Source organism: Schistocerca cancellata, chromosome 12, assembly GCF_023864275.1.
Source record: "Schistocerca cancellata isolate TAMUIC-IGC-003103 chromosome 12, iqSchCanc2.1, whole genome shotgun sequence".
NCBI classification, from domain to species: domain Eukaryota; kingdom Metazoa; phylum Arthropoda; class Insecta; order Orthoptera; family Acrididae; genus Schistocerca; species Schistocerca cancellata.
Genome location: NC_064637.1, coordinates 33,142,577 through 33,166,582, shown reverse-complemented (window position 1 = coordinate 33,166,582; position 24,006 = coordinate 33,142,577). Strand labels below are relative to the sequence as shown.

The window sequence follows — 24,006 nt, the reverse complement described above, 5'->3', positions numbered from 1 at the left end:
ACGTTTGCTGTTGTCTCACTCTAGTTTCTTAGTTTATTAGGCAGACAGGATTTAAATGAGATAGCAGCAAACACGAAAGAATACATGGCATAATGTTTACATTCTTCTACCTTTTCTTTTAATTTATTTACTGACGCACAGGTTTTGGCACCAGAATTTATATTTGTGCCTGCAAAGCATGCTTGTGTAGTGCTACGTATATCAGATGGCAGAAGTTAGTTGTGACAGCACCTACCAACATTTTTCAGAACTTCCACTTACTTTGCACTCGATTCTAAGCCACACGCAGTTTTTTTGGATTACAAAGACCAGAAAAAAGTGCGGCTTAGATTCGAGTAAATACAGTAGGGTCTCTTGGCACTGAGTCCATCAGTGAACCTGAATCAGACCAGAGGTTTGGGGTTTTGGGATGCTAGTGACGTCTCCTCTAGATAGGACATAAACTTTTCAGCATAGAAGGGTGCTGTGTGGGTGCCTGTGGCTGTGCCACAGACAGGTTTGTATACCTCTCCTTCAAATGAGAAGTAGTTGTGTGGTAGGATAAAGTTAGTAAGCTGTACAAGGAATGAGGTAGTGGGCTTAAGGTCTGAAGTACATTTGTAGAGGTAGTGTTGAATAGTGGCGAGACTATTGGCATGAATGATATTGTTGTATAGGGAGGTGGCATTGATAGTGATGAGTAAGGATCCAGGAGATAAAGGGGTGGGGACAGTGGAGAGCTGGTGAAGGAAGTAGTTGCTATCTTTGATGCAGGAGGCTAGATTACTGGCAGTTGGTTGGAAGTGTCGGTCAATGGGGACCAAAATTCTTTCAGTGGCGGCATAATAACTGGCCGCGGTGTGGCATCCGGGATTGTAGGGTTTGTGGATTTTGTGGAGTATGTGGAAGGTGTGCGTGCAGGCTGTAATAAGGGTGAGGAAGGAAATGGATTCAGAGGAAAGATTCTGGGAAGGGCCTAAGTCTTTAAGCACAGATGGAGGTTCTGTTAAACTTCTGGCAGGGTTTGTAGGTGGAGGCCATCTGCCAGATAGTCACTGCAGTTCATAATGACCGTGATGGAACCTTTGTATGCAGGTAGGATGATGAGAAGAGGATTATTTTGAGGCTTTGTATGGCTGTCCTTTCTTCTGCTGAAATGTTGGTGTCATTGGGAAGAGATTTATAGAAGGATGGTGAGGCAAAATTGGAAGTAAGGATTACCTGGAAAGTGAACCAGGGAATGTTTAATCTGAGGTTGTTATTAATATTGTCTGTAGATCATAAACATTAAACACCACTCACAAATGAGGCCTTAGTCGCATTGCAATGCTATCTGTAGGGCAGTACAAGGAGTGATCTATGATCGAGGGCTGATATATCGGCTCGAAGCCAATTTCTCCAATTGTTATTGCCATTAGAGGAATTCTGACGATGCAAATACTTACTTCGTCATTCGAGCAGTACCGCATTTGGCTGCAAGGGCTGGGTGGACCCTCGGTCAGACCTCACCGTCTCATAAAAAAATCTGAGGAGATACTGGGAATTAAACCCAGGTCCTCACACACTGAAGGCAGCAACACTGTTTACGGCAAAATTTTGTATTGCGGAGATACACTGCCATAGAATTGTACCCCGATGAAAAAGACTGCTTTAGCTGTATGATAAATCTTTATTTATGATCTGACTAGTTTCGCATTGTTAGAGCCATGTCTTCAGGGATATATATTTATTTCAAACAATAACTAGTAGATGACCTGTAAATCTTTGTCCAGTTGTGATAAAAATTTTCAACATTCAGTGGGTCGGTAGTCCAATTTAATATAGGGCAGAATGCAGGGAATATCATCCCGATACAGGAAATGAAAGCTGTAACGACGTTGTGTCGATGTGGTGTCCACAGTGACTGCTTAAATGAAATTGGCTGAATTGATGCCTGTGCAGAGGCAATCGTAGCTCATTAATATGAGAGATAAGCAGGAAGGGTTCGAATACTCTTCACTGGAGCATGCTTGATGAGACTTCTACTTCTTACCATCCAAGATAACATGCTGTTCCCTCTCTGCTACAAAATCCTCAATACAGTGAAAATTTAGTTTGATGCCTCAGATGATCAAACTAAGTGTTGGTGTGGTACTGAGTTAAGAAATAATGCATCCTCCTGACTGCCTTGGTGAATGGCTTTCAGGGTGTCAAGAAAGTGCAATTAGTGTTCCACATGGGTAATGTTTACAGTAATTAAGGTTGTTTGCATGGATGATTATGGTGATGCTGCTGCTGCTGCTGCTGCTGATGATGATGATTGGTTTGTGGGGGCACTCAGCTGTGCGGTCATAAGTGCCCGTACAAAGTCCCAATTTTTACACAGTCCAATTGTTTTTAGACTGTCCAATCTGGCCACATTCACAGATGATGTGGTGGTGGTGGTGGTGGTGGTGGTGGTGGTGGTGGTGGTGGTGGTGGTGGTGGTGGTGACGACGACAACGACAACACAAACAGCCAGTCCCTGAGCAGAGAAAATCCCCAACCCAGCCAGGAATCGAACCTGGGACCCCGCGATCAAGAGGCAGCAACGCTAGCCACTAGACCGTGAGCTGCGGACTCTTTGTATGGAGTAGTTCACTGTATTCGGAAACCTTGTTACACTTGAGTTCAGAAAATGTTCTAGATATTGCAGTGGATGGATGTCACAGCTATTGCATGGTAGTTTTGTAGATCACTTCTACACATTTCTTGGTTGGATATGACTTATTGATTTCTTGCAGCAACTGGACACAGTTTTTTTGGTTAAGGGATCTACTTAATATATCTTGTAATGATAGCAACATTCCCGAGAGCCCTAGAGAGAGAGAGAGAGAGAGAGAGAGAGAGAGAGAGAGAGAGAGAGAGAGAGAGAGAGTGTGTGTGTGTGTGTGTGTGTGTGTGTGTGTGTGTGTGAGTGTGTGTGTGTGTGTGTGTGTGTGTGTGTGTGTGTGTGTGCGCGTGAGAGTGTGTGTGAGTGTGTGAGTGTGAGTGAGTGTGAGTGAGTGTGAGTGAGTGTGAGTGAGTGTGAGTGAGTGTGTGTGAGTGTGAGTGAGTGTGTGTGTGAGTGTGAGTGAGTGTGTGTGTGAGTGTGAGTGAGTGTGTGTGAGAGTGAGAGAGGGGCACCAGTATATTTAGCCTGACCAGATGAGGGCCTTAAGCCTCCTCTCTTACATCTGTCCAAGAACAACACACACAAAATAGTAACAGGCATTAAAACTTATATAGAGTAGCTGAGAACATTTGAAGCCATGTTTAATATTATCAAAAGTGGAATGGATTAAGAGAGAGGAGATTGACATGACAGTGATTGTGGCTGTTACGAAAGAACAGAATATGAATAGAGAATTTTGCCAGTGTGAATGAGAGTAAAGTTCTGCAGTAGGGGGACTGACGAGAATTAACTGCATAGTGTAGAACTGATGGCTATTGTGATAGAAGGTAGACCATTAGCTGTCTTTTGCAGTCTTGGAAGGAATTTAATTTCTTGGATATTTTGTGGAGGACTGTTTCAAAGCCAAGTTCCTGATGCAGAAAATGACTGAGAAAATATGGTATTGCTATGTTATGCTACAGGGAGAATTTTACTTTGTTGAGGACAAGTATTTATGCTGTGCTGTTCAGAAAGTAGAATAAGAGTTGAAGACAAGTAGAGCAAATGTAGAGTATGGTAGCATCTGCACTTATCAGCACACAACCATGATAATTGTTTGTAGGCTGGTGTGATATGTTCAAAAAAGCACACATCGCACATGTATTGTGTACAAGCATTCGTGGACAGTTCCAGCCTGCTTGAGGATTCAAACAAACATCCTCAGATAATGGCATCGCCATAGTAGAGTAAGGGGAATATTAGGGTCTCTACAAGCTTCTTTTTGACCTCAAAAGGAAATACTTTTTCATATTTCGGTAGTGAAGTGACGCTGACACCTTCTTACAGATGACAGTTATGTGTTCAGTCTAAATGATGGTGCTCCATTTTGGAGAAGAGGAAGAGGTTATTTCTGTGACGTTTAGGATTAATGCTGGAAGACTGAAGACTAAGAACTCTCGTGGATATGACAGAGTACCTAGCAGAATATTAAAGTACTGTGTTGCACGAGGTAGCCCTGTACTTAGCCGTATTTGTAATTTTTCCTTTAAGGATGGTCAGTTTCGTGAAAGATTAAAGTAGTCATTAGTAAAGCTGCTTTATAAAAAGGAAGAAAGGGAAAATATAGACAATTTTAGACCTATTTCTATGCTGTCACTGTACACTAAAGTTACTCAAAAGGCTGTGTATGTAAGGATAATAGTTAATTTTATTTCACATAATTTCTCATTAAATGTATAGTTTGGTTTTAAAAATGGTTTAACAACTAAAAATGCTACATTCTATTTCGTCTGTAATGTGCTGGTTGGATTAAACAAAAGATTTTGAACACTAGGCATTTTTTATATAACTATGGCATTTGACTGTGTTGATGACAAAATAATGCTCCAGAAGTTGGACCACTATGGAATACGGGAAGTAGCTCACAATGGGTTCTTCTCTTACTTTGATAACAGACAGCAAAAGGTCATTCTCCAGTGTTGAGAATGCCTATGATGTGGGGTGCTACAGGAATCAGTGCTGGGGTCACTCCTGTCCCTTATTTATAAATTTAATGAAATGCCCTCAAGTATTACAGGTGATTCTAAAATATTTCTGTTTGCTGATGACTCTAGCTTGGCAGTAAAGGATGTTGTGTGCAACCTTGGTACTGTTTCAAATACTGCAGTTAAAGACATAAGTTCATAACTTACAGAAAATAAACTAATGCTAAATCACAGTAAGACTCAGTTTTTACAGTTTCTAATACACAGTTCAACTAAACCTGAAATTTTAATTTCACAGATTGGGCATATGATAAGTGAAACAGCACCGTTCAAATTTCTTGGTGTTCAGATAGATAGTAAACTGTTGTGGAAAGCCCACATTCAGGATCTTGTTCAAAGACTTAATGCTGTCATTTTTACTATTTGAATGGTATCTGAAGTAAGTGATAGTATGACATGAAAAGTAGTTTGCTTTGCATATTTTTGTTTCCTTATGACATACGGTATTATATTTTGGGGTAAGTCTTCCCATTCTCAAAGGCTATTTTTGGCTCAGAAATGGGCAGTTCGAGCAATAAGTGGTGCAAGTTTGTGAACATCTAGTTAATCCCTGTTCATTAGTCTGGGTATTCTGACATTGGCCTCTAAACATACATATTCTTTACTGTCATTTCTTGCTAACAATGTCAGCTCATTCCGAAGAATTAGCAGCTTTCACTCAGTTAATACTTGGCAGAAATTCAGTCTGCATTTGGATTGCATTTCCTTGACTCTTGCGCAGGAAGGTATGTAGCCTACTGCTGCATCCATTTTCAGTAAGCTACCACAAGAATTAAAAAATCTTAGCAGTGATCTGTGTGCTTTCAAATCGAAGCTGAAGAGTTTCCTCGTGTGTCACTCCTATTCTGTCGAGGAGTTCCTTGGAAAATTGAGGTGATTCCTGTGTTATATTGTAGATTGTGTGTACATAAACTTACGGCTTGCCTTTTTTTGGGTTCATAAACATTTTATTTAAACTATTATTACTTTTATGTTGTAATTTCGTGTACTGACACGTTCCATGACCTTGAAGATATGCTCCTCAATTTGGTCGTACAGAACTTGACGTGTAAAACAAAATAAAATAAAATAAGATATTCCCTGAACTGTGATGTAATAAGTATTTTGTGAGCGACTTAGATTTCTTGTGTTTCAATTCAGGTTTAGTTTCAAAACTATGCTCTTCACCCACACTGACGGGGCAAGTAAATCAGCATTAATGTGCTGGATGGCTGTGCCCAAGTATGATGGACTTAGATATCACATAATGTCATCAATGTATAGACAAAGATTTCGTCCAATAGCTTAATATACTTTTAAATGAACTTCAACTATGCATCTCTGCTACTCAACACCACCTACATGTGATGTACAGTAATCTCTCTCATTTCCTGTTGTCGAGGCTCAGAAGCACAATTGTGATTAACTGATTGTTGCTGGCAGCCCTCCTAGAAGCAGTGATGGGCCTCGGTGAGCTGCTGGCCGTGTCACACCAGCAGCTTACGAGGCTCGGCCTCCTCACGGAAGCTGCGGCAGACTCTGGCTCGGGCACCGGGACGGGACCGGACGCACAGTTGAGGCTGCTCGTAGCTCTGCACACACTGCCCAGACTGGCGCACGCGTTGGCGACCGACGTCTGGAGAGCGGAGGGTGTCAACTCCACGTGGAACAGCATCAGGTCAGTCGCCTGGATGTGGCTGGTGGTGGACTTTTAAGACACTACTCTCCCTAATTCAGCCATTCCTTCCACTTACGGGTATTGAATTAGTGGAAGTGTTGGATTATTGAGAGTATCTGAAATTTTGTTCAAATCCCAGTGACAGTCAGCTGTTACATGGCATGTCAGTTCTTCTTCTCAGCATCGAACATAAATGCAGGTCCAGTCTGAAACCCAGGTGCAGGTACTTATGCAAAAAGATGACACAATTTCAGAGACTTGTCTCATACAGATATAATTTTATGTATATAGGCTGAAGCAGTGAGAGTTTAGTGTAAATGGTCTGCAACTTGAGATCTACCTGCACTCTTTTGTTTTGTTATAAAAATCAAACCTGAGTAGTATATCAAATCCATAAGTTCTCCAGATATATTTATTCTTAGCTTTATTTCTTTTGTCCAAGCATTCAGGTCAATGATTTCATATGTTTGGGATATGAAACGGTCGAAAAACAAAAGAAAAATATTTTGTAATGTTTGTTTATTATCATTCAGCTCAAAACTCACATACTGCTCCAGTCAAACATGGTGTTGCCACTGTATTATGAGAGCTATCCGTGAAGGAGATTACATTTTGGTATTTTAAAAAAAGTATAGGAAAAAAATGTTTTATTCATTTGAAAGCAACACTTAGTACATTTCAGCATAATCTCCACACACATTTAGACGCTTATCACACTGGTGAAAAGGCTTCGAAATTCCATTGTAGAAATATTCTACTGTGTAATACTTGAACCACTAAGTCACACTCCATCATCTTCAAAGTGCAGCGTTTAAAGTCAAGTCTTCGTCATGGGAAACAGATGGTAGTCACTGTGTGCCAGATGTGGACTGTATGATGGGTGAGAAAGCACTCCCCACTTGAAAGCATAAAGCACTTCTCAAGCGGGATTCTCTGTGAGTGATTGAGCACTGTTCTGCAAAAACAAAATTTTGGAGCTTAACTTTCCTCTACCCTTATTCTGGATTGTTCTTCTTAAGTTTTCCAAAGTTTGAAAGTATGTCGCAGAGTTTGTCGTGCCGTGCTCAAGAAAATTAACAAGAAGCACACCTTTCCTGTCCTGTAGGTTGCAATTAAAATTTTTGACCAAAGTCACACATATCCATGTGTGTGTGCGAGTGTATACCTGTCCTTTTTTCCCCCTAAGGTAAGTCTTTCCGCTCCCGGGATTGGAATGACTCCTTACCCTCTCCCTTAAAACCCACATCCTTTCGTCTTTCCCTCTCCTTCCCTCTTTCCTGACGAAGCAACCGTTTGTTGCGAAAGCTTGAATTTTGTGTGTATGTTTGTGTTTGTTTGTGTGTCTATCGACCTGCCAGCGCTTTTGTTTGGTAAGTCTCATCATCTTTGTTTTTAGATATATTTCTATATTTGCATACACATGCCTATACCAGTTTCTTTAGCATTTCATTGTTAGTTGTGTATGGGCAAAGGAACATGGTACAATAGGGACCGGCCAAATGAGGCAGTGCGTATTCGAGAGAATGGAGTTAACTCTGTCTAGCCATCCTGATTTTAAATTTTTATGGTTTTCTTAAATCATTTCATGAAAATCCCAGGGTAGTTTCTTCAGTAACACCATGGCTAACCATTTGTCGTATGTATGTGTGTATACTGGAGCTGTCTACTTTTATTGTGTTATGATGACGTAGCCTAGATCATTGTGAGATAATTTGTGGATAAATAAATAAAATAAGGAAGCAGGAAAGGAAAATTTTTGGTCTGGTTTGCATATATGGACTGTGAATGCAAAAGAAATATTGCTAATATCAGCATACTGAGAAAAGGTAACACTTTCAGGGGGCGATGAGGATAACACCTGCACTCTCAGGTGAGTGAGTACTGGCTAACCAGTGCCAGCTGAATGCTCATTATTGATATTTTATGGATCTCTTTATGAATAAAGAACAGTGAATTCAACAGAACTGCGTCACAAAATTAATATACATTAACAACAAGCGTGTGTTGTATGTGGGGAAATTAATTCGGTGACATTTGAAAGACAGAGTTACAAGATAAGCATTAATAAAACAAGAGTACTGTGAAACTGTAATGTGAGTTTGCTGGAATTATATTAGAAACTGAGATACTGAAAGCAGTAGAGTCTTGCTATTTGATCAGCAAAATAATTTACAGAACAACTAAAGAGAGTATGAAATGTAGACTCAGTAGCAAGAAACAGATACTAAAGAAGATAAATTTGTTAACATTGAATATAAATAGACAGGTCAGAAAGAGTTCTGAAATTATAGTGTGGCTATAATTAAACTTCCCCTATTTGAGCCACTCTAGACAGGAAACTATTAATGTATGAACACCTAACTTTTATAATAATGATGATCAGACTATGGACTGCAGGATTTTGAATTAACTGGTGATTTGAGAATTGCTTCTGGAAGAGGCCAAGATTGTTGAAGTAGTTACTGTTGCTATGGCCGAGAATGCTGGATGCAATGCAAGATCTTCAAGCAGTGCACAAGATGTGTCACAACATGTGAACATGTCGTGGTCTGTTCAAAAAGTGCTATGAACACTTTTGAAATGGTACTTCTAGTGTGGTTCCAGGCTGTTGTGAATGCAGATGGTTGTGACATTGATCAATGTTTGTATCCTGGAATGTAAACATCCTACATAATTAACAAATGTTAATCTCTCAAGTGGAAATTAAAATGTGTTTCTTTCAGTGATTTATTCATCATGTCTTCCACATGTCCTTACAAATATTTCCATTAAGTTTTATTGTTGCATGATCACTTGTTTTTCATGGGGATCGTCTCAAGTAGCGAAAATTTAATGACAACCGTGCTGTATTTTTGTGGCACATATGGAAGTAAAATGTGGATAGTCAGCAGTTCAAACAGGAAGCTTTTGAAATGTGACGTTACAGAAGAATGTTAGCATGGAAAGGTGGAATAATCAATCTTGTGTTGGATGACTGTAATGTCAACAGTTACTAAACAAATGGATATATTGTCCCATAATACAATTTTCAGTATGTGTCTAGGAAAGATTCATAATTAAAATAGTTTCCTTTAAAATATTTTCTTCTAAAATATTTTCTTCTAATTATTCTGCCTGGAATCCTGTTTAGTATCTTTTTACTATCTGAGCTAAAATTGTAATACAACAAGTTTTGTGCTAGACGTCTGCTAGCATAATATGTCTGTCATCAATTGCAGGCAGTACTGGAGCTACATTTTGGTGTCCTTATTAAGTGAAAGAAATACAATCAATTGTTTGATATATTTTTCTTTCCAGCTCGACAATCAAAGGTGTGAGACCACCACGTGATGTAGCAGAGTCTTGGGAATATGTCCAAGATAAGAAGGTGGCCTTGAATCAGCCGTATCTCGGGTATGTTTTCACTTATCCATTATTTTCAGCATTTAACTATGTAAGAGCAGTCGATGCAATCATTTAGAGTGCAGTCTGCACTCATATATATATATTTATGAATACCCTTATACAGTGACAAACTAATGGCAATTAATATAATAGGATGAAGACACAAATTTGCTATCATTTACAAATAAACTGATGATTATTATATTTCTTTTTTTATGTGAGGGTGTGCTGAAAAGTAATGCCTCAGAATTTTTTGTTCTGTTGTCAATATTGGTTGAGGTATTACAATGTCATGCATAGTACTTGGTTAGCTTACCCACTCTGCTGATGCTAGTTGCAACCCCCTTGCAGCTAGAGGGCTGCAAATTGCAGTGTGTAACATGGCAGTGCATAATGTAACTAAATTGAAAGCACGAATGTGAAGAGTTAGTCTCCTTGAGCGTGACATTGTCAGACCACACACGAGTGGTGTAACATCTGCAACAACCGAGTGCCTTGGTTTCACTGTCATTGGTCGTACTATATATAGTTCTGACTTGGCACCATCTATGTTTCCAAATCTTAAAGAACACCTTTGAGGACTTCAGTTTGACAGTGATGAAGTGGTGCAAGCAGAGGTGAGGTTGTGGCTCCATTAACAAAGTCAAACATTGTACAGTGATGGTATCAATAAACTGGTCTCTCATTGGAAAAAAATATGTTAAAAAGCTGTAAGAGTTTCCATGTAAAAATTTCAGGGGCATTACTTTTGAGTATGTCCTCATACATTCAAAGTTAGTGTTGAAAACTCTGTACAGTTACCCAAGAGCATTCCAGATGATTTTAAGTCTTTTTGTTTATTTTCTTGCCAATTTAGCCATTATCTTAAATTGCTGTAAATAGAAACTCACATCAGTGCTTTCTGTGCTTATTAACACATTTTGTTGTGGGCTGCTCAACTCTAGGTGATTTATACTTTTATTGTGCCATTTAATATGGTGTACTCCCATACACGTTTCATCACTCGAAGTGTAAGTGCAAATATGGAGATTTTCACTGACACAAATGACAAGTATTTTGTGGCCAAATAAAAGTAGCCACTAATATGTAACCTGTTTGTTAATTTTGGCCGAGATACTTTTCTTGTAAAACTAACAATTGTCATTCGCCTAAAACATCAACATAGTCTTTGAAAACTCAGTTCAGCTTCAAATTGTGTTGAACTTGAGTAAAAGTAGAAAACATTGTGACTGAAAATGGTGCATTCACAGTACAAATATCCTCAATGTAGTTCTATGACTTTGTTAATAATTTGTGTTAGTTTCTTTTCATTTTATATTAAATATGAAGCAAATGAGTCCATTTAAGCCTGCAGTAAGTATATAGAAACACGGTTGGTCGTATTTCTTTCACGCTTCTGCTGTTTTTCCTACAGCTTCATTTCCTTACTTCAGACCAAGTTGCTTCAGTCTTGTCTGGTTTTCCTCACAGTTACCTTGTCATAAGTTGAAACTTCCTGCTAGATTAAAACTGTGTGCCGGGCCGAGACTTGAACTTGGGACCTCGGCCTTTTGTGGGCAAGTGCTCTACCATCTGAGCTACCCAAGCATGACTCGTGACCCATCCTCACAGCTCTACTTCCACCAGTATTTCGTCTCCTACATTCCAAACTTCACAGAAGCTCTTCTGTGAACTTGCAGAACTAGCACCCCTTGAAGAAATGATATTGCTGAGATATGGCTTTGCCACAGCCTGGGGGGATGTTTCCAGAATGAAATTTATACTCTGTAATGAAGTGTGTGTTGATATGAAACATCCTGGCAGATTGAAACTGTGTCAGACCGAGACTCGAACTCGGTCCGGCACTCAGTTTTAATCTGTCAGGAAGTTTCGTATCGGCGGACACTCTGCTGCAGAGTGAAAATTGTATTCTGGTTCCCATAAGTAATTTTTTAAGCTTGATATTTCATGGCATCTGAGTGGTAATCCTTAGGGACAACTACGTAAGTGACCTTCAGTGAAGAACTACCCTGTTTTGGAAATTTTCTTCTGTGATCACGTTTTTTAATTTTGTTGTTCATTTTGCTCTACTGTTGGTTTTGTAAAACTGAACCACTTGTCTTGCTTGTCTTGTAATTCTATCTACCTTCAGTCTCTTGATATGGGCATAAAATTTTAATAATCATGATATAACATCATTGCAAATGTTTGTGGGCCATTTCAGATCTGTCACATTATATCTTGTGTTACACAGACGGCAAGTAATTTTTGTGCTATGGTGTATTTGTGGAGAGCTCTGCACTGTATGCCAGTTGTAGTATCTTTGTCAGTTATCCGCTCAGAGACTGTAGCTTCAATCTTTGTTGGGAAACTGTGAGTACTTCAGGCGATTCTCTGATTGTGAACCACATAACAGGCTTTTCAGGAGAGGTTAAGTACTTGGAAGTAGGACAATGATGCCTTTCAAGAACTGAAGGCATTTACTTCAAAAGTCTACAAAAATCCTGTAACTCATATCAGTGAGAAAAGAGCTAGATTCCTACTGGTAGTTCTTGACGATACTGACTGGTGTACTCTTTGAAATCCTAAAGTTATCAGAGGGAAAATGTACAAAGAAAACACAGACTGCAGTCTGGGATGTTCTGCTGCTTCTTTATAGTGAGACTGAATGGCAATGTGGAGTTTGCTTGAGAGCCATGATTTCCTGTTATTCATTAGTTCACCTTGTCATTTCTCCACAGTTACCAATATCTCTCTGTTGGACTTCATTTTTCAAAGTTCGGCAGTTATTGCTGGAAGTGTGAGTGTGATCCAACACCCGGATTCTTGAAATAAATATGACAATTGTCATAAATAAAGTGTCGTATATTGTACTCTCATTTACAATGATCACGCATAACGAAGTTTGCTTGTGGAACATCACATACATTAAAATGGCCTATGTCCAAAATGGCCTTTGTAAACAGGTACGAATTTAATATACAGATGGCAGGTTTTCTCTTGTCTCTGTCATATCATTGGCATTGTGATGGTCATTCTTCTTCCATGACTTGCACCATATCTGCGAAACAGGAGCTGACAACACGGAATAAACTGCCCAACCAGCAGGTACCACAAACGTGATAGGATGTCTATCATCATCCAAGCTTGAAGATGTGCTGCGTCCATCAATTCCAGAAAACATTCACATAAATAAAACACACGTTCAAACAGCAGGCTAAACTAATTCATTACTTAAACAAACTTTTTGTGGAAGTGATCATCATTTGTCAGTTCAGTAAATGTTTGAGCAACACATTACTTTACCAAAGTGATACAGTACATTTAGTCATGAGAGTCAAAAGATAGGAATGTGAAGTAGTAATTGAAAAGAATTTGAGACAAGGTTACAACCTATCACCAAAGTCATTCAGGCTGTGCACTGAGCAAGCAGTAAAGGAACTTGAGGAAAAATTTAGAAAGAGATTTTTACAGAGACGAAAAAAAAATTAAGTTACCTTTTTATTCAGTTAGGAATGGCAAATAATTTTAAAGACCTGTTGAATGGAATACATAGTGTTATGAAAACAGGTTATAATATGGTTTAATTGTCCCACTACGATTGTGGTATTGACAATAACTGGCAAAATTTGTAATGTGCAACTTCAGTGAATAATCACTATCTTTCAATATCAAAATAGTCCATTGAGTGGAAGTTACATGAAAGGTATATCTCTACTTACGTTTATGATGGATGCTGTAGTCCAGAGACTGTAAATATCTATCACTACAGTCTAATGAAGAGGTTCATGTTTACTCCATGAAATGACTGAAAACTAATTATTTAGTGTTTATGTTTACTATGACATTTTCTTGAATGCAATCATTAACATAATAGAGTTCAAAACATAGTGAAATAGCTTCCTTGACACATTGTTCTTAAATTTACATACATAATTTTAACAGTCTCAACAAACAGTGTATGTGTGCCATGACTTCACAGAACTGACTGGTAAACAAAACTTCTCACCGTGGTGCTAACAACATCAAAAGACAGTCTTATGCCAAATACACATAGTTTCACTGTTTGGATGAAAAGAAAATGTTCTCCATGATTTTTATCATATTATCAAGCAAATTTGTATTTCTATAATAATTTATTACATTAACTTATTTTTACTTCACAAGATTGGTTGTAATAAATACCGGGATGACTAGATTTCTGAAGTGTACATACTTCTGCATAAAAAGCATACCAAATATTCTCATAAAAATGAAATAAGAGAACAAAATAACAGGCAGTTGCAATAAAGAACCAGTCTCCCCTACAAAATTCACGTACCACACAAATGTGACCAAAAGTGGTAGTGCACAGTTCATAAATAGAGAGATGGCATTGATCGATTCAATTTGGGAAATTAATATCAGCCTAGGACAGCTACAATCTGTATCACTAAATGTGAATGATCGGTGGAGGAGTGTTGTCAACTTCAGGCAGGCGATGTTGTTGGAATTATGATGGTTGTTCAAAAAGTAAGGCAACACTTTTTTTCTCCGTCAGTTTGGGTTGAAAAAATGCAGAATTTGTTGTGAGATATGACAAAATTTTCCAGCTTCAGCCCCTATAGTTTCCTGAAGTTACGATAGGTGGCAATGCTCTTTGTAGCTTGCAAAATGATTTCTATCACAGAGATACATACCAAGCAGAGAACTGTCGCTGAGTATCTTCCAGTGGAAAACGAGAGCTTCACAGAAATTCGCAGGTGCTTGCAGAATATCTGTGAAGACCTAGCAGTGAACAAAACCACAGTGAGTTGCTGGGCAAGGCACCTTCTCCATGACAACATAAGCTCTCAGTGAACACCTGAGAGGATCTCACAAAACCTCACTGGACTTTCTCCTATGACCCAGATCTCGCACCTTCTGACTTCCATCTGGTTGGCCCAATGAAGGATGTGTGCTGCATGGGAAACAGTATGTGTATTATGGGGACACTATTGATGCAGCAACACATTGGCTGTAACATTGACCACCAGAGTGATACAATGTGGACATACAGGCCCTCCCAGTGAGATGGTGTAAGGCCTTTGTACAGAATGGAAATGCTTAAAAAAAATAGGGTTTTGTAGCCAAAGGAGTGAGGAATAAAATGTTGTGTTGGAATCCTGAATGAAACCAACCAGGTTTCAGAAAAAAAATTATGTTGTATTACTTATTGAATACTCTTCGTACATTAGCAAATGAGACGCTAGAAGTAGCAAATGAGTTTTGCTACTCAGGCAGCAAAATAACAGACAGTGACAGAGGTAGAGGCAATATAAAATGTAGACTAGAAAATTGTTTCAGAAACATAAATATTTTAACATATAATTTAAATTTAAATATTTATCTCAAGTGTAGCCTCCTAAAGAAGTGAAAGGTGGGTGATGGGCATTCAGATGAGAAGAGAAGCTTTTGAAAAGTTGTGCTACAGAGGAATAGTGAGGATGAATGTGTAGGCTGGATAACCGACGGAAAGGCGCCGATTGATGTGACGCGGGGGAGGGGTGGAGGGGGATACGGGCCTTACGGCACAACTCGACTATGAGGTGGTGTCGATTGATAGGACACATTCTGAGGCATCGAGGATTAGTTAATTTGGCAATGGAGGGAAGTGTGGAGGGTAAAATTGTCGGAGGAGACAAAGGCTTGACTGCAGTAAACAAGTTCAGATGCACAGTGAGGTGACAAAATTCATTTGATAGGGATATTCACATATACAGATGGTGGTAGTATTGTGTACACGAGGTATAAGGGTGCAGTGCACTGGTGAAACTGTCATTTGTACTCAGTTGAGTCATGTGAAAAGGTGCCACACAGTGGCAGAATGTTATTTGAAGCTAGACGTGTGGGACATTCCATTTTGGAAATTGTTAGGGGATTCAGTATTCTGAGACCCACAGTGTCAAGAGTGTGCTGAGAATACCAAATTTCAAACATTTCCTCTCACCACAGACAACACCGTGGCCAGTGGCCTTCACTTAATCACCGAGAGCAGCAGCATTTGCGTAGACTTGTCAGTGCTAACAGATGAGCGACACTGCACGAAATAACCACAGAAATCAATGTCGGATGTATAACAAACATATTCGTTTGGACTGTGTGGCATCAGTGGGCTGTGGCAGCAGACGACTGACGCAAGCCCCTCTGCTAACAACACATCGCCTGTAGCACCTATCTCAGACGACTGACCGTATGGCTCGGACCTTAGATGACTGGAAAACCGTGGCCTGGTCAGATGAGTTCAGATTTCAGTTGATGATAGGGTTCAAGTTTCGTGCAGACACCACAAAGCCACGGACCGTAGTAGTCAACTAGGTACTGTGCAAGCTTGTGTTGGCTCCGTAGTGGAGTAGGCTGTGTTTATGTGGAATGGACTTGGTTCTCGGTTATGTTCGGTTACTTGGAGACCATTTTTAGCTATCCATGGGCTTTGTGTTCCCAGACATGTCACCAGACCACAGTTGTTCGTGATTGATTTGAAGAACATTCTGGACAATTCGAGTGAATCATTTGCCCGCCCAGATTGCCTGACGTAAATCCCATCGAACATTTATCAGACATAATCGAGACATTCGTTCGTGCACAATAGCAACACTTTGCAGTTATGGATGGCTAGAGAGACAGCACGGCTCAGTATTCTGCCGGGAACTTCAGACAGATTGTCGAGTCCTGCCGTGTTGATTTCTGCACTGTGCTTGGCGAAAGGTCCGACACTATATGATTAAGGATCCCATACTTTTATTACCTCAGTGTAAATTGTTGTAGTAGTTATACATGGACAAGGAGGCATGCACAGGGTAGAATGAGACCTTAGGGTAGAGGAGTCATGTGGAGGAATAAACCTAGTCTCCTCCTCATAAGATTAGTAGCCTACATTTGTGTTTCGTGCTTCTGTGAAAGAAGAACTGACACATTATCATGGAAATCATCAATCATTTTGCAACAGAGTTAGTTGGGCTTATCCTAATTGTTCTAATACCACTTTGTTTGCAAACCCCCTTTTTTCCCCTTTTGTTCTCTCTTCATTCATACTGTCTACACTGAAAATACTGGGAATTGCTAAATTCTTGTCCATGTCGTATTTCCCAAAAACTTTATCATTTACATTATAGTTTTGTGATAACTGATGAGAATGGTATAATTAGTTTATATTGAAATGTTTTATTTAACGATATGTTAAGTTTTAAGATTTGTGTAAAATGTTTAACCCCACAAAAAACATATATATAATCAACGAAACTACTTGATTTTTGAAAATATAATATAATTGGATAGATAAAAAATCTTCCCCAAGCGGCAGCAGGAGAAAACTCGTATAAAATTTAAGAAAATGTGCAAGCTTCTGGAGCTTCTTTTTCTGGTGGAAGGGTTGAAGGAGAAGGAAGAGGGATGTAGGAAAAGGACTGGTGACATTTAATAAATGGGGAGAGCTGTGGAAAAGTTGCCCTGAACACCAAGTCAGGAGATACTTACAGGATGGCATGAGAAGGAAAGTCTCCCTTGACCCATGATTCTAGGCAACTTTTCTGCATCTCTCCCCATTTCCTAAATATCACCAGTCCTTTTCCTTCATCCTTCTTCCTTCTCCTTCAGCCCTCCTGCCAGTAGAACGAGCCACTGGCTCCAAAAGCTTGCACATTTTTAAAGGTGTCATTCTCCCTTTCCAAACAAACATTTTCTTTTTCTAAAAACAGCACTGGGGTGTTTGAAAAGATATTCTTATCTGGAATTATTATATTCTAAAAATGTTCTAATCTTAAAAAAGTAAAAAAAGTAAACATTTCCAAAATTTAGTATTATCGTTTTGCAACTCCAGCTTTCTGTTTCCGGAAATGTGTACCATTATTAAATTAACATCTTAGGTAATGAAATATTTAAATTAGAAAATTTTTCTTTACTAAAAGTTCTTTATAGATCACAGTATGCACCAAAACTTTCATCGCATAAAATAAAACAATTATGTGTTTCAGTTTGAAAGACGTCCACAGAGTAATTAAAGATGTATCTGCCTAATGTGTTTATGTATTTTTGTACTTTTTCTGTCTTTTAATCAAATATCTAAAATGTAATAGCTGTTTTTTAACATTTTTAATATCTGTCCTGTGTACATCTTTAAATAGATGTCATACAGAAAGCCAGAACTAATTGGCTGCTAGCAGGCAAAGAGTGCAGTTAGTATGTTAGTTTGTCCCTTGCTTCATTCAGTCAAGTGTTATGTAAGAGTAATTAAGTTATGACCTTAATGATTTGCTTTTATTAATCAGTCTGTGTCCAGCAGTCATTATGTAAACTATGGCATACGTGAGTCCCAGTCAAGCTTTAGTTTCGGAATGTCAGTACAGTCAGTTCACTAATTAGAATGTTTGATTACAATACGTAAAAGAAGGAAAAGGCAAACACTCAGCCATAGTGGATCAATGCAGGGAGCACAGTAACACACAAAAAAACACAGCATTCACACTAGCTTTCGAGCACTAATCTTTTTTCCACTGAGGGTGGAAGTTTATACTTGAAGTGCCTTGATGGAAGTAATGTTGTTTCCCGTTATGTGTTACTGTGCTCCAGTCTTCGATCAGCTACAGTCGAGTGGTTGCCTTTCCCTTCATTGTACGTATCACTCCAGCCCATAATTTCCATTATTATTTGCTTACAATGATTATTAGAGTCACACTGAGGTGTTGGACAGAATGCATGCAGTACAGGAACCAAGGAGTGTTGTCCTTATTGCTTGTTCATGTTTGGGTACTTTCGAATTTCGAGGAGTGACCATTTCTGGCAGTAACAGCATACAGGGTGGTCAGAAAGTCCCGTTACAAACTTCTAGGCCATGTAGAGGGTAGTGAGTACAGAACATTTTGAATAGGAACTCGTGTCTGGAATCGTATCGTTTCCATTCTACGACAGTTTCAATTCAGATGTGTACCTCGTTAATGTCTGCTTAGGGCAAGAGAAACGTCTCAGTGTTCTGTGTACTGGTATTCAACAAGGTAGACATGATGACATGTACTACATCAAACGATCCCCAGATGTCACTTATTGTCCGCTTTGCTGTGAGACCGAGTCTATACGTGTGAATCACCGATAGAGGAAACGTGGTGCAATACACATTTGCAGAATACACAGACATGCTCCTTGTGTATGGCGAAGCTGGAGGTAATGGAAGAGCTGCTAGTCGGCTGTGTCACGAACGTTTTCCACACTGTCACCCTCCATCGCACAAACTGTTGCCCGAGTTACACGACGGCTACGAGAAACGGGTACCTTCACCGTGAGGAGGCAGGACTGTGGCGGCGAAGGCGCACTCCCGAATTTGAAAAGGTTTACTGCACGGCATTGAAGATAGCCCGTCAATGAGTTCGTGAACAGTTGCACGTGCAATGGCTGTTAGTCACAGTACTGTCTTGGATGTCCTGCATGAGCAACAATTACATCCGTACCACTTACAAAGGGTGCATGCTACGGGTCCAGCAGACTTTCCACAACACGTTGCCCCCTGCACACGGTTCCTGCAACGTTGCAATGACACGACCCCGTTTCCACGTCGAGTTCTCTTCACAGATGAATGTAGGTTCACAAGGAATTGTGTTCTGGATGCTCGAAATAGCCATGTCTGGGTGGACGAAAACCCTCATGCCCTTCATGTTCAGGGATTTCGAGACAGGTTTGGAATTAATGTGTGGGCAGGTATTCTGGACGGTCATGCGATTGGACCGTACCTCCTTCCATCCGAGCTCACGGGTCCCACATACTTAGTCTTCCTGTGGCATGTAATGGGCCCGTTCTTGGAAGCTGTGCCATTGAATGTCCGTCAGGAAATGTGGTTTCAGCATGATGGAGCACCACCTCACTTTTCACTGGCTGTCCGGAGACATCTCAACAGACAGTATGGTGAAAGATGGATAGGCCGTAGTGGTCCAACTGCTTGGCCACCACGATCGCCAGATTTAACCCCTGTGGACTACTTCTGCTGGGTTCGTATGAAGAGCCTAATTTATGAGACACCTGTAGAGGCAGAGCTGCTGGCACGAGTTCTGGCCGCTGCACAAGACATTGAAGAGACACTAGGTGGGATGGAGAGAGTGTACCAGAACATGCTTCGGAGGTGCAATGTGTACAGCAACGTTGGAGGCTGGAGGTCGCCACATCGAGCCGCTGTTGTAATGCATCGGTATGTTGTGGCTGGTGCCGTGGATGCTGGGTTCTTGTTGTTGTCGACTAATGTAAACCATAAGGTGTAAGTTGTAAAGCAGATGCATAAGTAATAACAGAACGAGTCAGTATTCTTTTCAAATGGATTGCAACAATTGTACTGGGTCACGCCTAAGTACATTCCTCACGTGGGTGTGGATGAGATAATCATCTGCATTGAAACTGATGTAGAATGGAAATGACATGGTTTCTGGACCTGGGTTCCCATTCAAAATGTTATGTACTCACTACCCTTTACGTGTCCTAGAAGTCTGTAACGGGTATTTCTGACCACCCTGTATATGATGTCCAGAATGAGTCATTCTCTATCATTAGTCTGTTGCAAACTTCGAGCATACTTCCAGCGAATTCATATCATATATGTACAGAATTAAATACAGTGGACAAGAACTGCTGACAGTATGTAGAAATCAAACACAAGTTCCCCGATCAACAGCCACGTGCCTTGGACACTCATCCAGCACTACTTTTGTTGAAGGATGTTAATCCTACAAGTTCGTAAGTGGCAACCGTAATAGTTATTCTTGATTTTGTGGGAAATGTGCTGACATTGGACATCACATACGGTGATGAAAATTGCTCATTTTTTTCAGTTATCTATCAATCTCATCAATTCAAAGTAAATTGCCTGTCATGAACTTTAGGAGTGGTTTTATCAGAAACAAAGAGGCAGTGATCAAATGTATCTTGCAGCCCTTCTTATTATGTGGTCCACAAGCAACCTGCCAAATACGAGCTAAATCATTGGCAGTGTCAGAGCTCTTCCCATCAACACTGCACTTGGAACCCATCCCTATATTAAAATCAAAGTCATATAGCAAACTACCATGGAAGCCCATTGTGACAGGATTGCTGACTATAACTAGACACATCTCTGTTAATGGGTCCTGCGATGGGCAAATTGGGCTGTTTACTACTGTTCGGTAAACATCAGAAGTCTATAAATACATATCTGCAGACTCAGTGTTGAACATAGTACCTTACGCAAAAAATTTCTTTGTGTGCAATGGTAACATGCACCCATTTTGAGAAGCATCTTTTCATTTTTAAGATGGACGCCTGTATTTTTAATTTGCAGGACAGCTGCTGGGATAATTCTGCAGTTCCAATTGTTTGAAAAGCTGCTCAATGACAATATACATGATCCACAGAATCCTGTTGATATCATAAAGAAAGATGGCTTGCTAAGGTAAGAAATAATGGTCAGTTTTTCCTTTTGGTGACCAACATTTGGTCATCTCACGTATCAATGTGGTGCATAATTCATAAGACAGCAGCCTTGGACTGTGGGAACGGACATCTAGAAAAATAGGAGATATATCAGTCCACATTGTCTAGTCATTTAGCATATTTTGGGTTTCTCAAACTGACTAATTATGTGCTGCTTTTCTTGTTTTATTTATATACAAGTGTCATTCCATAAGTTGTGGCAACTATGGTATATCGTGCAAGTGTGTGGCTTCACCTTCATCACAGTAAATACATTCAAAAGCCTGTGGCAAAAATTACTGAAATCAACTGACAGACTGCAACCGCATCCGAGGATGACTTTATACCAGTGCCTGAAACATTCAGTGTAAGGTTGGCCATACTACAAATTGGATCCTCCCCCACCCACCGTACTCACTACGCCTTGGTCCTTGTAATTTTGATCTCATTCCACAACTGAGGAAACCATTGTGTGGGAGGCACTTTGCGACCAGGGCAAATTTCCTCTCAGAATTTCAGTGACAGGTGGCACAGATTGGTAGCATGCCAAAGGCATTCAATGCCTTCTCCATTGTTGGAAATGTTATGTGTCTGCACTGGGGGCTATTTTGAAGCACAGTAGTCGAGTTTGATTCATTTTTGTTCTGTTTGTACTTCTGCGCAATAAATTTACACTGAGTTCCAGTACATGTGTTTCATTTCAACCTTTACCATGATGTTCTGTACTTGAACCCTATTTGATGCTGGCCTTCAGATACACAATGCCATACCAGTCCAATGCACATTGTAGAATGCTGATGTTGTCACATTGTCACAAGATATATTGTAGCTGCCATGACTTATGGAATGCCCTTGGCTTCTCTTGGGGTTGTTCCTCCTTATTATTTTCACGTATTGTGTGTGTGTGTGTGGGGGGGGGGGAGGGGGGGGGAGGGAGGGAGAGAGAGAGAGAGAGAGAGAGAGAGAGAGAGAGAGAGAGAGAGAGAGAGAGATTGATTTTGCTCTATGAATTTTCATTAATGCTGAGTGACTTGTTTCATGTTTCCAACAACTAGTGTGTTCTTTCATGTCTTGTTTTCAAATCCCCTTATGTCTGACCAGTGTACTGGCTTTCCTAGCTCTGGCATTTCAGTTCATTTGTACTGATATACAAGTATGCTCATTTTAGAAATATATGTTTGTAGTTATTGATTGTTCTGTATCTGATATGTAAGTAATGTACTGATTAAGACTTCCATTTTGAGGATGGTTACACTCGTGCCAAAACATTAAGTAGTATACCCTGTCAGAGACTAGGTCAGTAAAATGTAAAGGAAAGTTAAGTCGATGGTTTTAGTGCTTCAGATGCTCTACATAGTCTCCCTCCACTTGAGTACTATGCAGAGACCGTTTGTACAACCATGTGAAACTGTTAAAAAAGCCCTTTTTTGGGATGTTTCTCAACTCAGTGACTTATTGGTGCAAATGTCACTTACTTGTCAAAGCATTGGCCCTTCATGTGAATTTCTGTACCATGATACTTCGTGACAGGTTTGTATTCGTAACACTTCTTCCAGAAAAGAATTGTCTACATTGTACATTTCAGTCAAGTCGTAGAAGGTGTCCACACAGTGTCATTTTTATTTTGGAGTTGAGGTGTGCAGGACAAACTTTGCACACACTTTCCTCTTCTTCAGACATTCTAGAGCACGTCTCAGACACTTGATTCAGAGATGTTGATTGCAATGAATCTGACAAACACTGATGAACTACAGCTGCATGTCCACTACTTAACACTGCCTGCTCACAGCTGACTGGTCAAATGCATATCTGTTAGTAGTTGTCAAATAACTGGGAGGCGTTATGATTAATGTAGAGAGATCCATTTCAGTTGTACAAATATTCATTCAAACCGTGACTTATTTCGAGATTTTAAAATCCCACCTTCAGGTGTGTGAAATAATTGTATTTGGTGATACATAACATGTGATCAGGTCAGTCAGTGCAAGAGTTCCAATCATTGTATGTTGACAGAAACTGTCCACTGCTGGGCAGCTACATGGTAGAAACGCCAACCACTACACTGCAGTGTGTAGTGTGTAGTATGTAGTGATTGGCGTTTCTACCGTCCGGCTGTCCGTCGGCAGTCAGTTTCCTCCATCATGCAGTGATAGGAACTCCCACACTGATCTGACCATTTGGTATGTGTTACCGAATACAATAATTTTAATATGCCTGAAGATAGTGTTTTAAAATTTTGAAGCCAGCCAAGGTTTGAATAAACATTAGTACAACTGTAGCGTTCCTCTCTAAATTACCAATGAGCAGTTCAAGCTGCCACCATAATTACGGCACTGAGACCACTTATATGCCAGGAACAAAACAAGTCTCGGAACTTCTCGTATAGGTGGTGTATGGTATTTATCATTAATAACAAGAATGAATTTAAGATGATTTGCACAATACACAAATACAGTACTGGAAGGAAGAAAAATTTCCAGATGGATTATGCATCCCTATGTATGACTCAGATGGAACTGCTTATTCTGGTGCAAAAGTCTGTAACAGGTTGGCAGTATACATCAGACAGGAAGTGGAACATGTCTTCATAATAACATTGAGAAAGAGTCAGAGTACTTACTCGGCTGTATTTTATCAGAATACTTAAAAGGGGCATCCACCACCATCTTCAAAATTTTGCGCCCTGTTTATAAATCCAGTCTTATGTTTTGTTTTTCTTTTGTAGTCACAGAAGTAGGGCAAATAAATATTTTTCATGGCATCATAAAATACAATAGAATTATTGACAAAAGAAATATGCATTACAAATCTCAATAAAACATATTGTATCATCACAAATCATATACAGAAATGTGTAATTAACAGTAAATCAAAATTAAAAACATAAAAATTCTAGTATTATAATTTTTTGC

General features: G+C 39.7%; 1 protein-coding gene across 1 annotated transcript in view; it reads left to right on the top strand.

Moving 5' to 3' along the window:
- Positions 1–24,006, top strand: part of LOC126109722 (angiotensin-converting enzyme-related protein-like) — a 399,281-nt gene that overhangs the window by 351,052 nt on the left and 24,223 nt on the right. The window contains exons 10-12 of the mRNA XM_049914776.1: positions 6,058–6,292; positions 9,590–9,685; positions 20,964–21,074. Coding sequence (XP_049770733.1) covers positions 6,058–6,292; positions 9,590–9,685; positions 20,964–21,074 — 442 coding nt within the window. The remainder of the gene's footprint in view (positions 1–6,057; positions 6,293–9,589; positions 9,686–20,963; positions 21,075–24,006) is intronic.